Source organism: Mustelus asterias, chromosome 2, assembly GCF_964213995.1.
Source record: "Mustelus asterias chromosome 2, sMusAst1.hap1.1, whole genome shotgun sequence".
Classification (NCBI taxonomy): domain Eukaryota; kingdom Metazoa; phylum Chordata; class Chondrichthyes; order Carcharhiniformes; family Triakidae; genus Mustelus; species Mustelus asterias.
The window spans coordinates 93,044,159-93,059,680 of record NC_135802.1 but is presented as its reverse complement, the minus strand read 5'-3'; the positions used below and the strand labels follow the sequence as shown (position 1 = coordinate 93,059,680).

At 44.1% G+C, this 15,522-nt stretch overlaps 1 protein-coding gene across 1 annotated transcript in view; it reads right to left on the bottom strand.

Moving 5' to 3' along the window:
• LOC144503611 (ATP-dependent translocase ABCB1-like) overlaps positions 1-15,522 on the bottom strand; it is a 102,505-nt gene that overhangs the window by 51,948 nt on the left and 35,035 nt on the right. The window contains exons 8-9 of the mRNA XM_078228215.1: positions 13,629-13,799; positions 66-227 (exon numbers count right to left, since the gene is read on the bottom strand). Coding sequence (XP_078084341.1) covers positions 66-227; positions 13,629-13,799 — 333 coding nt within the window. The remainder of the gene's footprint in view (positions 1-65; positions 228-13,628; positions 13,800-15,522) is intronic.

Below are 15,522 nucleotides of genomic sequence, written 5' to 3'. Positions count from 1 at the left end.
TTTTGTATCGCCTCTCCATCTTCTTCCTACCGAAGTGGGTTCCGGTGAACATTCTTTCAGCTTACCTGCTGCATGACCAGGGAATAATAGATGCCCTTTCTGTTCATGAGCTCAGTGTGTGTTCCCTGTTCAGCGATCACTCCTTTGTCAAAGGCAGCAATAACATCAGCAGTGCGAATTGTTGAGAGGCGGTGGGCAATCACAATGGTGGTACGACCTGCTCTTGCCTGCAATGAAAGACGGTGATTAGGAAAGGTGTTATCAAATGCTGCTCTCTAGATTCAAAAACCTAAATTATTCATCGATCAATTGCACAGATAATTTTAATGACACTGTAATAAGCTGTTTTGTATCACAGGCCTTGTAGTTAATCTATGTGAATATTACCACATGAAACTCATTTATCTGCTTTTTCAACACTAAAGTTGTTCACTTTGGCAGGGAGAATAAAAATAACAGAGTATTACTTAAATACTTAGAGAGTAACTGCAGAATTCTGAGGTGCAGAATGATCTCGGTGTTCTAGTGCACGAGTCACAAAATGTTAGTACGCAGGTACAACACAATCAAGGGGGCTAATGGAATGCTACCCTTTATTTCGAGGGGAATTTAACATGAAAGTAAGGATGCTATACTTCAGTTACACACGGTGTTGGTGAGGCCAAATGGCCTACTTCTGTTCCTATTTTGTATATTCAGAACACTTACTCTAAATGGAGACAATAACTGGTTTCAAGTGCAGTCATAGGAATTCCAGGTATATGTGGGTAATTAAATGGCTGAGAAATGTTGGTAAGTTGAAAGCGGACTGACATGACCCCTTTCACTTCTGGCTTTACCTGGAGTGCATTCCAATCCTAGCAGGAAACCTCCGCAACGCTGTGGTTTAGTAATCTCAATGTATAAACAAGCAACCGATAGTGGCTTTAACTAAGGATTCTGGTTTCAATAGGCAGAGCATGGGTTTCCCAAGCTGTCTGCAGCTCACCGGGGTCAACATAATGAGGGCACAGCACAGATAAATTGATCAATTAAACAGAGCCTGCAAACCCTATAAACCGTGAAACTGCATATTTATTTCCCTTCTTGAAATCTATAGTCCAAGGTGAATTTGGGATATAAAAATAGAAGCTGGGAGAAATGAGTTCAAAGAAAGTGTTCCTTTACTGAAATAGGAATTAACATTATGCCATTAACATGGCTGTGCCCGTCCAAGTGAATAACCTTGCACACCTTTTGAACGTAAATTCATAAACCATTGTCGATTAAGGTGTATTTTCTAATCCGTGTTAATCCTAAAACCTGTGTGGGATTGTTAAAATAAGGGTGGAGTAAATGCATTTTGTACCATTATCCAATTTTTTTCATCTTTAATAAATGTTTTTTCCTTTGTTCGCAGTTTTGTGACTCCGTTTCTTCATGTTTTACATTTTTAAAAAAAGTAAAAGTGACAGTCTTTGAGCCAGGGTTCCATTCTGGGATCTTCCCATCCAGTTATAACATCAACTGGAATTGCAACAACCAGAAGACCTCCACACTTTTAATAGGATCTGTAACAAAAGCTCAATAATAACTTTCCACTTTTTTGAATAAAAATCCTTTTTACTACAGGCCCGTGTAAGTGCCGATCATCTCGACACCTTAAATTATCACACAATCCTACAGTGCAGAAGAGGCCCTTCGGCCCATCAAATCTGCACTGCTGCATGAAAGGTCCTGATCTGTCCACCTAATCCCACTTGCCAGCGCTTGGCCCATTTCAGTATCAGAAACTGAAAGTACTTGAAACCTCCTTGTCTAGTGTAAATAAACATTGTAAAATTGGCATCATAGATCAAAGTACCTCTTGCTATTTTTCCAGTGTGGTACAACCCCTGTGGCTTTAGCAGGGCTTATTACATATTATAGCTGAGTGCTCAGGAATCTATCAGCCTGTTGAAACACCTCAGCCCCAGGGGAAACATGCTAGATTGACAGCTCTGGTAGGTACTTTGATCTATGATGCCAATTTTACAATGTTTATTTACACTAGACAAGGAGGTTTCAAGTGCTTTCAGTTTCTGATACTGAAATGGAAAATTTCACATGTACACTGAGTCCTGTATTCAAGTCAATGTGTATATCTGGAATGCACACCTCTGTGCCATTCATTAAATTTACTCTAAAGTCTTTGAGGACTTGAACACTTAATTAAAGCTAATGATCTAGTAGTGTGGAGGAACACTAACAAAAAGCACAACAACTGATCAATCATGTGGAGATTTGCGGAATGTTTCTTCCCAAACTGGATGTCACATTTGTTGACATAAAGCAGTACCTGGAAGTTCGAAATCCAGGTGTGTGGATTGGTTTAAAATATCTCCAGAAGACATAATAGGACAATTTATTTATTTTAATACTATCCACAACCTGGCTTACTCAGGAATAAAACCAATAAAAATCATGAACTTCGGTCACTTACACAAGGTGTAGTATTAGTTTTTTTATAGCACGCAGGGTATCAAACTAGATACAGTTGCTGCAAGTCATATCCAAAGGAATGCACAGCCTGAAATTCTTAAATGAAACATTGTACAAGTATATGCTGAATTTGCTGACATTATAAATAGAAGGAAATTAATTACGTGGTTTGTTTGGCTTAACTATGGATGAAATATCAATGGGTTTACATCCATGGTTAGCACCCCCATTCTGATTCTTATTCCTCCAATTAAAGTTTTGTGACAGTGTCTTGAGCAAGCACAAAGTTCAACCTGGCATTTGAGTCACCTTAATCAACATTCTTACCATAAGCTACTGGCTGTTCATTCAGACAGTTTGAAGCTGAACAACTTATAAAGTGCGATAGCCAATAGAAACATAGATAAATATCATTACTTTTTTAAAATGGAGAAATCTAGGTGTAATTCAAGCCCATAGCAAAAGGCACCAAGTTGAAAAGAATAGGGAAGAGAATAAGGTGAGTCATTCTTCAATTCCAAAAGCTTGTATTCAGTAAAAAGGAAAGATTGAGGGAGCCAAGGACAGTCATGTTAGAATGGATTGGACTCAAAGAAGTGCAGTCAATCCATATTCCAGTACAACAACGTTAGGGAAGGATGTTCAGAAGGAAGAAAAGAGAAAAATTCAGAGGAACAGTGACCACACTAATACTCGAAAAGGAAGTTAAGAAAGGTGACATTGGAGCAAGACATGTTTGGGGGTAATTTTCGAGAGACGATGGCCAGGATTCCCCCCCCCCCCCCCCCCCCCCCCCCGCCCAGGTGACCCTACCAAAATAAATGTCAATTTATGTTGGCTTTCATAGTGAGAGGATTTCAGTATAGGGATATGGATGTTTTGCTGCAATTGTATAGGGCGTTGGGAGGCCACACCTGGAGTATTGTGTGCAGTTTTGGTGTCCTTATCTGAGGAAGGATGTCCTTGCTATAGAGGGAGTGCAGCAAAGGATGGCAGGTCTGTCATATGAGGAGAGTCTAAATCCGTTAGGATTATATACACTGGAGTTCAAAAGAGTGAGGGGATTTCATAGAAACATAACTCTAACAGGGTAGATTCAGAAAGAATGTTTCCAATGGTGGTGGAGTCCAGAATTAGGGGTCATAGTTTGAGGATAAGGGGTAAATCTTTTAGAACTGAGGTAAGGAGAAATTTCTTCACTCAGAGGATGGTGAATGTGTGGAATTCACCACCACAGAATGTAGTTGAGGTCAAAACGTTGTCTGATTTCAAGAAGAAATTAGATATAGCTCTTGGGGCAAAGGGGAGCAAGGGTATAGGGGAGGGAAGTGGGGGTCAGGATATTGAATTCGATGATCAGCCATGATCAAAATGAATGGCAGAGCAGCTCAAAGGCCTATTCCTGCTTTCAGTTTCTACATAACCTTGGCAGGGCTGTAAATTCCTGGCCTATATTTTCTAAACTGAATCCAGGAATACAGAGTGACAGTATGGAAGGTAACCATACTGTAACTCTAGATTGTGCAGCATCGCAATGTAAAAAATATTAGCAACATACAATTTAAAAGTTATGTACGCTACAAATGCAAACCAGTATCTGGTTCACAATAATGGTGTGCATTTTAACCCTGCTGGTAAATAATACAGCTGAGAAAAATTAGTTTTTTGTGCTCATTGTCCATGGAGTGCAGTTTGTGTTGGCTCAAATTTGTAGAAAAATTGCAGCAGAACTTGAATTAACACGCATGAACAGATTTATATTTAGTGGTACCTTCACGTCCTTTTCTAGATGTCTTGCTTCCACTTGAAATGGAAACTGGCACATTGAACATGATATAGATATTTTATTCCAGGTGGTTGTAAATAAGGAAAACACTTAGGAAGATCATTGTTCAAGCAGCAATTACACCTTTTTTGACAACACCATTTTCATTTTACACCATAGCTGGAACCCTGCATGTGTTCTGTGATATTTCATTCAGTCAGCATCGTGGCCATGGACCTAAAGTTTCAACTTGTCAGGCGAGCATGATAGGCGGGATTGGAAGCGGATGTGAAATCTGCTCCCACCCATGGTCTACACCAGAGAACAATTATGCGCTGGCTGGTGGGCGAGGGTGGGAAGTGAGGGTGGGCACCTGAATGTGTGAAGCTGCAAGCCTGATGGTACGCTCTTAGACACTCTGTGTGAGATGTTGATGCAACATCAGACTTCAGTCCCAGGCCCGCTAATTATATTTAAATATGAATTTAAACCATTCCCGTGCCCCCTGCCCATTTCCGGTGCGGATCTGACCCCGCGAAACACTATCGGGGCGGGAACGTATGTGCAATGGGATGGGAGAGTTGCCCCCCTGATCTTTGCCAGTAGATTGAAGAGGCCACATTTGCTGATGAGGTCAAAGGCTTCGCTAAGATGTACGAAGATGACGTAGAGGGACATTCATCATTCATGGCATTTCTCCTGTAGCTGGCGTAGGGAGAACAGCATGTCGTTAGTGGATCTCTCTGCACGAAAGCCTCACTGAGCCTCAGCATAGATACGATCAGTCAGCTTCTGAAGTCTGTTTAAAAACGATTTGGGCAAAGGCTTTCCCTACTGTGATGAGTAGGGAGATTCCATGGTAATTGTTGCAGTCACCCTTGTTCTTATAGAGGGCAATGATGTTGGCATCGTGCATGTCCTGTGATACTTCTTCCTCATCCCAACACGAGCAAAGCAGTTTGTGGAGCTTTGAGAGTATAGCTGGCTTGCACACTTGATTATTTCAGGAGTGATGCCATCCTTTCCAGGCGCCTTTCTGCTGGATAGGGAATCAATGGCATTACTGAGCTTCCGTTCCATTGGCTGCTAGTCTTGCTCATCCATGACAGGCAGAGGCTGAGGTGCATTGAGGGTGACATCAGTGACAATGTTTTGCTGGAGTACAGTTCTTGGTAGTGCTCCATTCTACAGTTCATTTGCTTGCTTTGGTCAGTGATTGTTTCCCCTCATTTAGATTTGGGGGAGGGGGATGGGATGGTCTTCTTGATGTTTGGTTCAAAAGCTTCCTTGATGCTGTCGTACATTTCCGGTGTCAGAGGCCAGCTGAATATGACTATATAGATGTTGTCAGCATTCATTTGCACAGTGTCTAGCTGTTCTTTGCATTGTGCTTCTGACAGTTTTAAGTGTTGAGGATGTTTCCTCGCTGGGGGTTTGCCTGTAGATCAGCAGTGCAGTACGCTTGCGACTATGACTGGTTGCATCTCTTCAAAGTGGGCTTGAAACCAGTCTGCATTCTGCTTCTCACATTTGCCAAAGGTGATCATTGCTGAGTTATAGATGATGTCTGTAGTGTGGGCCCACTGGGCTCACCAGGCAAGACTGTTCTCTTCCTGTTGGGGAACACTTCAGCGGTCACGGGCATTCGGCCTCTGATATTCGGGTAAGCGTTCTCCAAGGCAGCCTTCGCGACACACAACGGCGCAGAGTCGCTGAGCAGAAACTGATAGCCAAGTTCCGCACACACGAGGACGGCCTCAACTGGGATATTGGGTTCATGGCACACTATTTGTAACCCCCACAGAGTTTCACTGGCTGTCTTGTCTGGAGCCAATACACATCTTTTTAGCCTGTCTTGATGCTCTCTCCACTCACATTGTTTTGTTTCTTAAAGACTTGATTAGTTGTAAGTATTCGCATTCCAACCATTATTCATGTAAATTGAGTTTGTGTCTTTATATGCTCTGTTTGTGAACAGAATTCCCACTCACCTGAAGAAGGGGCTTGCAGCTCCGAAAGCTTGTGTGGCTTTTGCTACCAAATAAACCTGTTGGACTTTAACCTGGTGTTGTTAAACTTCTTACTCTGTATTCCCCACAGAGTGTTTTGAAGGGCTTGTTCAAGGGAACTGAAAAACTCCTGTGACAGTTGTGGGTGAGAAATTCTGGTAGCATTCATAGAATCCTACAGTGCAGAAGGAGGCCATTTGGCCCCATCAAGTCTGCATAGACTACAATCCCACACAGGCCCTATCCCCATAACCCCATGCTAACCCTAGCTAGTCCCCCTGACACTAAAGGGCAATTTAGCATGGCCAATCCACGTAATCTACACATCTTTGGAATGTGGGAGGAAACCAGAACACCAGGAGGAAACCCACGCAGACACGGGGAGAACGTGTTGATACAAGGGTGACCAGTTTGCTTGGAATGATGCATCTTCTTTGGTTGGAGTGTAATGTTTCTGGACACCAGGGGGTGTTTGGTGTTACAGTCCGTGCTGTGTAAGCTGTGTGAGATTAGGACACTTTATAAAGGCTCACCAGGTGATGATGCAGTCCAGCTGGTGCCACCAGCATGATCTTGGATGTCTCCATGAAAGCTGGCGACACAGTTTGGTCTGAAAGAACGAGTTGGTAATGCAGTGGCTGTGGTAAACACACAATTCCAGTAATCTCTGTCTGTTCTCATTCATCCTGCCAATACCATGTCGCCCGAGGCAGTAGGGCAAGGAGTTATGGTTGGCCCCAGATGTTTGGTGCTAAGGAACAGATGTTTGGTGCTAAGGATGCTGCTGATGATGTTGTGGAGTTCCTCACAGAACTAGTCTTTAACTTCAGGCAAGGAAAAGAGTGTTGGGGCGTCGATGCCGAGGAGGTATACTGGTCTAGGAGTGGCAGGCAGTCAGATGGAGAGTGTGCATTCTGAGCCATTTGTGGGTGACTATCATATTGAGCAAATAGTTTCTGATGTGCGGGCAGTTTGGGCAGCACGATGGCACAGTGGTCAGCACTGTTGCCTCACAGCGCCAGGGACCCGGGTGCGATTCCCAACCTCGGTCACTGTCTGTGTGGGGTTTACATGTTCTCCCTGTGTCTGTTTCCTCCGGGTGCTCCGGTTTCCTTCCACAGTCCAAAGATGTGCGGGTTAGGTGCTAAATTGCCCCTTTGTGTCCCAGGAATGCGTAGGATAGAGGGAATAGCAGATTAAATATGTGGGGTTACGGGGATAGAGCCTGGGTAGGATTGTTGTCGCTGCAAACATAAGAACATAAGAAAGAGGAGCAGGAGTAGGCCATCTAGCCCCTCGAGCCTGCCCCACCATTCAATAAGATCATGGCTGATCTGACGTGGATCAGTACCACTTACCCGCCTGATCCCCATAACCCTTAATTCCCTTACCGATCAGGAATCCATCCATCCGCGCTTTAAACATATTCAGCGAGGTAGCCTCCACCACCTCAGTGGGCAGAGAATTCCAGAGATTCACCACCCTCTGGGAGAAGAAGTTCCTCCTCAACTCTGTCTTAAACCGACCCCCCTTTATTTTGAGGCCGTGTCCTCTAGTTTTAACTTCCTTACTAAGTGGAAAGAATCTCTCCGCCTCCACCCTATCCAGCCCCCGCATTATCTTATAAGTCTCCATAAGATCCCCCCTCATCCTTCTAAACTCCAACGAGTACAAACCCAATCTCCTCAGCCTCTCCTCATAATCCAAACCCCTCATCTCCGGTATCAACCTGGTGAACCTTCTCTGCACTCCCTCCAATGCCAATATATCCTTCCTCATATAAGGGGACCAATACTGCACACAGTATTCCAGCTGCGGCCTCACCAATGCCCTGTACAGGTGCATCAAGACATCCCTGCTTTTATATTCTATCCCCCTCGCGATATAGGCCAACATCCCATTTGCCTTCTTGATCACCTGTTGTACCTGCAGACTGGGCTTTTGCGTCTCATGCACAAGGACCCCCAGGTCCCTTTGCACGGTAGCATGTTTTAATTTGTTTCCATTGAGATAGTAATCCCATTTGTTATTATTTCCTCCAAAGTGTATAACCTCGCATTTATCAACGTTATACTCCATTTGCCATATCCTCGCCCACTCACTCAGCCTGTCCAAATCTCTCTGCAGATCTTCTCCGTCCTCCACACGATTCACTTTTCCACTTATCTTTGTGTCGTCTGCAAACTTCGTTACCCTACACTCCGTCCCCTCCTCCAGATCATCTATATAAATGGTAAACAGTTGCGGCCCGAGTACCGATCCCTGCGGCACGCCACTAGTTACCTTCCTCCAACCGGAAAAACACCCATTTATTCCGACTCTTTGCTTCCTGTCGGATAGCCAGTCCCCAATCCACTTTAACACACTACCCCCAACTCCGTGTGCCCTAATCTTCTTCAGCAGCCTTTTATGGGGCACCTTATCAAACACCTTTTGGAAATCCAAAAACACCGCATCCACCGGTTCTCCTCCATCAACCACCCTAGTCACATCTTCATAAAAATCCAACATGTTCGTCAAGCACGACTTTCCCCTCATGAATCCATGCTGCGTCTGATTGATCGAACCATTTCTATCCAGATGCCCTGCTATCTCCTCTTTAATAATGGATTCCAGCATTTTCCCTACTACAGACGTTAAGCTGACCGGCCTATAGTTACCCGCCTTTTGTCTCCTTCCTTTTTTAAACAGCGGCGTAACATTAGCCGTTTTCCAATCAACCGGCACTACCCCAGAATGCAACGAGTTTTGATAAATAATCACTAACGCATCCACTATTACCTCTGACATTTCTTTCAATACCCTGGGATGCATTCCATCCGGACCCGGGGACTTGTCCACCTTCAGTCCCATTAGTCTACCCAGCACTGCCTCTCTGGTAACATTAATTGTATTAAGTATTTCTCCTGCTGCCAACCCTCTATCGTTAATATTTGGCAAACTATTTGTGTCCTCCACCGTGAAGACCGACACAAAAAACTTATTTAAAGACTCAGCCATATCCTCATTTCCCACTATTAACTCCCCCCTCTCGTCCTCCAAGGGTCCAACATTCACTCTAGCCACTCTATTCCTTTTTATATATTTATAAAAACTTTTACTATCATTTTTTATATTAATTGCTAGCCTAGCTTCATAGTCTATCCTTCCTTTCTTTATCACTTTCTTAGTCTCTCTTTGTTGTTTCTTAAATTTTTCCCAATCACTTGTTTCTCCACTATTTTTGGCCACTCTGTACGCAGCTGTTTTTATTTTAATACTCTCCTTTATTTCCTTTGTTATCCACGGCTGGTTATCCCTTTTCTTACAATCCTTGTTTTTTGCTGGAATATATTTTTGCTGAGAACTGAAAAGGATCTCCTTAAAAATCCTCCACTGTTCCTCAGCTATCCTACCTGCCAGCCTGCTCTCCCAGTCTACCTTAGCCAATTCATCCCTCATCCTATCATATTTCCCTCTGTTCAAACAGAGGACACTGGTTTGGGACCAAACTTTCTCCTCTTCCATCTGAATAAGAAATTCAACCATATTGTGGTCACTAGACCCAAGAGGGTCCTTCACAATAAGATCCTTAATTCTACCTACCTCGTTACACAATACCAAATCCAAAATAGCTCGTTCCCTCGTCGGTTCCGTAACATGCTGTTCAAGGAAACTATCCCGACAGCATTCTAAGAACTCTTCCTCCATTCCACCCTTACCGACTTGAGTCTGCCAGTCAATGTGCATGTTGAAGTCCCCCATGATTATTGCCGTTCCGTTTTTACACGCATCCCTTATCTGCTTGTTTATAGCCCTCCCTACCTCAACATTATTATTTGGGGGCCTATATACCACACCTACTAGTGTCTTTCTCCCTCTACTATTCCTTATCTCTACCCATAATGATTCCACGTTTTGTTCCTCAGAGCCTATGTCATCCCTCAGTACTACCCTGATATTATCTCTTATTAATAGCGCGACCCCACCACCTTTTCCTTCCTGTCTATTCTTCCTAAACGCCTGATACCCCTGGATATTCATCTCCCAGTCCTGGTCACCTTTCAGCCACGTTTCTGTAATGGCCACTAGATCATACCCACTTGTGCTGATTTGCACCATCAACTCATTTACCTTGTTCCGAATGCTTCGTGCATTCAGGCAAAGTGTCCTTATTCCAGCATTTATCTGGACCCGCTTTGATGAGTCGCGAACACCCTCTCCCTCTACTCCCTTATCTAAATTACCGCCTTCATTCACTTGCACCCTCTCCTCTACCATTAATTTTGTAATTCCCCTTACCCCTGCATCCTCCCCCCCATCAATTAGTTCCTTGATCCTAGTCAACTCTTCTAGCTCCCCTCCCCCCAAACCCGGGGGGCCAAATGGTCTCTTTCTGCACTGTAGAGATTCTATTCTATGATTCTATGGCAATGTCTACTCCAAGCTGTCTTGGCTCTTTTGGGTCTCTACTCTGCCAGTAAAAAATGTAGTCTTGCTCCCTTAAGCGATCCGCATGCATGGAGGCATGACTCCTGAAGCACTGGAATGTCTGCATAAGTCTACTCAGCTTTGCTGATAATGGCGATCTTCTGAGAGTCGGCGATCTGAGAGAAATGTTCTAACAGGCTTGGACACATGGTTCTGATGTTCCAGCCTGCAAAATGAAGAGCTGGTACCTTCTTCCCTTTCTTTGTCATGTTGCTTGGTGCAATGTTACAGTCCAATTTTTGGGGGGGCGGTGGGGTGGAGGGCAGTGGACAGCATCTTACTGCCTGGTTTGAGATGGATGTTAAGTATCCGGCTTGTGATGATCTCTCCCACCATCAATGGCAGCCTGTGATGCCCGTTCCTTCTGCCAATCAAGCTGGGCTTATAACCCGTAACTGCTGCCTATCATGTTGCTTAGGTCACTGTGAGGTGACTATGGAATGACCTTGCTATGGTGCATGCCTTGGTGGAATATATGGGACTTTTGGGTTGCCAAAGCATCAGAACCCCTCTCAGCCTTGCTGGTGGGGTCCATAGAATTGCAGAGCATGATGTTTGGCACCAGTCTGGCAGCAGGAGCTGCTGGAATATGCATGACCACCTTACAGGGTTCCACTCCAGATTTTCTGTTCGGGTTTACACCCTTAGTTTTAGTCCCTCCTGAGATGCCCACAGGCAGTGGGGCTTGTATCCCTGAGCAGGGGCCCTAATTGGGTGGTGTCAGCTGGAGCCAGCTGAGCCCAAGTCTCGCAAAGGCAGGGTCCACACTCCGTGAAGTAGCTCCACTTCACAGGCGCTAACCACTACCATAAATGTAATTGTAGTATTAAAATTGTAGCAGAAGGATCTGCTACCTGAAGGGTTAATGTGGGACTGAGTACAGTACTGCCCACCGGTGATGTAAGAACACACATAACCTAGAGCTTGGTCAAGGTAGAAATATAACACGTTTTGTACTCCTATCACTATTGCCATTCACGCCTAAAGGGAACAGAAGTGCAAAATCTCAGCCCTTGAAGCAGCCTTGTTGAAGTTACACAAAGAAGTTTTTGTTAAAATTACTATCTACATATTTACAGTAGAACTATGGAAAAGAGCCCATATTAGATTCTTACATGTTCATAGAATCATAGAATTCCTACAGAGCAAAAGGAGGCCATTCCACCCATCAAGTTTGCACTGACTCTCCAGCAGAGTATCCTTCCCAGGCCCTATCCCCGTAACCCCACAAATTTACCCTGCTAATCTCCCTAACCCACACATCCTGGGACATCAGTGGCAATTTAGTGCAGTGGTTAGCACAGCACACAGCAGCGTTACAGCACCAGGGATCCGTTCAATTCCGGCCTTGAGTCACTGTCTGTTTTGAGTTTGCATGTTCTCCTGTATCTGCGTGGGTTTTCTCCAGGTGCTCTGGTTTCCTCCCACATTCCAAAGGTTAGGGTGACTGGCCATGGTAAATTGTCCCCGCCTGCGCCAGTGACATAACAGGATTCTCAACATTCAACTTCAGAATCCTATTAGAATAAATGCAAATCTAATTATCAGGCTTCTATGCATGATAAACCCACTCCACTCCCATTATATTACCCATTATGTTGACGTGAGGGTATGCCAATGTGAATGACAAATACTCTCCCATGGCATGCACCTGACATGATGTGGAGGTGCCGGCGTTGGACTGGGGTAAACACAGTAAGACGTTTAACAACACCAGGTGAAAGTCCAACAGGTTTATTTGGTAGCAAAAGCCACACAAGCTTTCGGAGCTCCAAGCCCCTTCCTCAGGTGAGAAAGGGGCTTGGAGCTCCAAAAGCTTGTGTGGCTTTTGCTACCAAATAAACCTGTTGGACTTTAACCTGGTGTTGTTAAACTTCTTACTGTATGCACCTGACAGGCAGATTAGCTGGAGAGTCTCAAGTGAGTGCATTGCTCAGAAGGGAAGGGGGTCATGTCCTCGTAGTACCCTGGCATTGGCGGGGTGGGGAGGGGGGTGCATTTCATGGGAGGAGGTGCATGTGGGGATGGGAGGTGAACTGTTTTTATATTGGGGTGACCTTTAAAAATGACACCTTGAAGTTGAATAAAAACTCAGTATGGCATCATGGGATCGACCTTTGATTTTCTTTTTCCGATATGGCAGAGATTGAGGCAGGCAACTTTAACACTGTTTTCTGCCCGCTGCAGCACTGCATTAAAAATTGAAAAATCTGCTCATGTCGAAGCAGTACCCAGCATGGAGACATACAACATGGTGGCAGTGAGGTATAACAGTCCATATCTTCTCTGCACTCCCAGTGGGTAGCAGTTCCTGCAAGACCCGTAGCTTTCTTTAATGTACTCCCTGCAAGTTCAGATGACAGACTAGCGACCTGTTCCAGGAATAACTAGCTATGGAAACAGACAAGAGTTTGCCTAAATACATCACTAGGTGTGGGGCGGCACAGTGGTTAGCACTGCTGCCTCACAGTGCCAGGGACCCGGGTTCAATTCCGGCCTCGGGTCATTGTGCGGAGTTTGCACGTTTTCCCCGTGTCTGCATGGGTTTCCTCTGGATGCTCCAGTTTTCTCCCACACCCCAAAGATGTGCAGGTAATGTTTATCGGCCATGATGAATTGCCCATGATTTATTGCCAATGATAAATTGGGGATTAGCAAGGGTAATACGTGAGGTTACGGGGATAGGGCCTGGGTGGGATTGTGGTTGGTGCTGGCTCGCTGGGCCGAATGGACTTCTTATCTGTTTCCATAGCTAGCTATTCTGCATTGTAGGGATTCTAGGATTCTGTGTGCCAATAGTATGTTAAAAGAATTGGGACTCCCTGCAAGCCTGGTTCACTGTTGACGGTGTGAGATTGATCCTTAAGCCTCTTGAAGTTAACTTTTAGTAGAGAATAGTGGTCACTCTCTTCATTCCCACTTACCTTATCCAATGCTGCCTGCACGACAGATTCACTTTGGGTATCGAGAGCAGATGTTGCTTCATCCAACAGAAGAATCTTTGGGTTTCTGACTAACGCACGAGCAATAGCAACTCTCTGTTTCTGTCCACCGCTCAGCTGGGTACCTCTTTGACCAACTATTGTGTCAAATCTCTGGAAAATGTGAAAGCACAAAGCATATGTCATTGGACAAAAAATACTTCCACCGAAGTTAATGCACAGATACAATCTGACCCCTACAAGCTTACTTTGATTCACATGGAAGCCTCTTTTAATGAAGCTTCTGTCCACGCTAAACTATTAATGCATAAATAAAAAAAGAAAAAGAAAACTTAGAAGACTTGCTCTGAAACAAGGGGCATGGTCTCACCGGATCGCCATGACTAGTGTGGCGAGCAGGGAAGATTGAGCGAGAGGCTAAAAAAGGGCACAAATTGGTTTTGTTTTAAAAGGCAAACAAAAGCGCACCAACCATTCATCACACTCACATTTGTCCAAAGACTTTCCACGGGGTGTTGCATGTTACTGTCAGCTGGGTACCTCTTTGACATCCAAATAATGCAATGCTCTCCACAGAGCATCTGGGACTATGTCAATACGGCAACCATACTCTTAACTGACACTAACAGATCATGTGAGGTTTATAATAATTCCTCAATCTGAATGTTCTGGGATGCACACTGTTGGTTGCTGTGCTAACACAGTCCCAGATATTCTGTGGAGAGTATTGGATTATTTGGACGTCTAGTGGCCAATAACATGCAACACCCCGCGGAAAGCCTTTGGACAAATGCGAGTGTGATGACTGGTTGGTGCGCTTTCGTTTGCCTTTCACAACAAAATCTGGCCCATCCTGTTTTCTATAATCATTGCAAGTCTGACTGTGTTGAAGCAAAATTAATGTCCAGCAATTACTATATTACGTTCAAAGCACTGATACGTTAACCTGTATGCAATTGCAGAACTAAAGACCAGGACTTCAAGTAATGAAATGTATCTTAATGGAAGCCACTGTGTTATTTGGGCAGCCAGTAAAGGTACATGGGCAATATAATAATGTCAGCGGGCCATTGATTTTTATACAAACAAATATTCTTCTTTATAGGATAAGTGAGAAATTGCCTAGTGACATGGCTAAATTATTTAAATCAGCAGTGCTACTTCTTTCAATCAGTCATTAGTCTTTTACCTGCAGTGTAATAGTACTTCACCCAACAAGAATTTAAAAAAACTACAGCTACCATTTATGGTGTCTTTAACAGAGCAAAACATCCCAAGGCACTGATAAAGAGTATTAAACTATAAAAATTCATTTGACACAGACGCAGAAGTTAATGTCCAAAATCTTGGTCAAAGAGTTAGGTTTTAAAGAATATCTTTAAGATGGAGAGAAAGGACAAAAGGCAGAGAGGTTTAGGGGGGGAATCCCAGATCTTTGGGCCAAGGACAGGAAAAAGAAAGGCAGAGTATTATTTAAATGGAAATGTTGACATACAAAAGGGTATGTCCTAGAATGTCCTAGAACACCAGTCACTGAAAACAACCATGCAGGTACAGCAAGCAGTTAAGAAGGCTAATTGCATGTTGGCCTTTTTTGCAAGGGGACTTGAGTACAGGGACAAGTAGACCTTATTGCAGCAGCACATGGACTTAATGAGACCACATCTGGAGTATTATGCACTGTTTTGGTCTCCTTATTTAAGAAAGGAAAAACTTGCCTCAGAGAGAGTTTACCAGACTGAGTGCTGGGATGGCAGGATTGGTGTATGAGGAGAGATTGGGTTGACAGGGCTTGTATTCACTGGAATTTAAAAGAATGAGTCAGGATCTAATTGAAACGTGTAAAATTTGACAGGGCTGGACAGACTGGATGTAG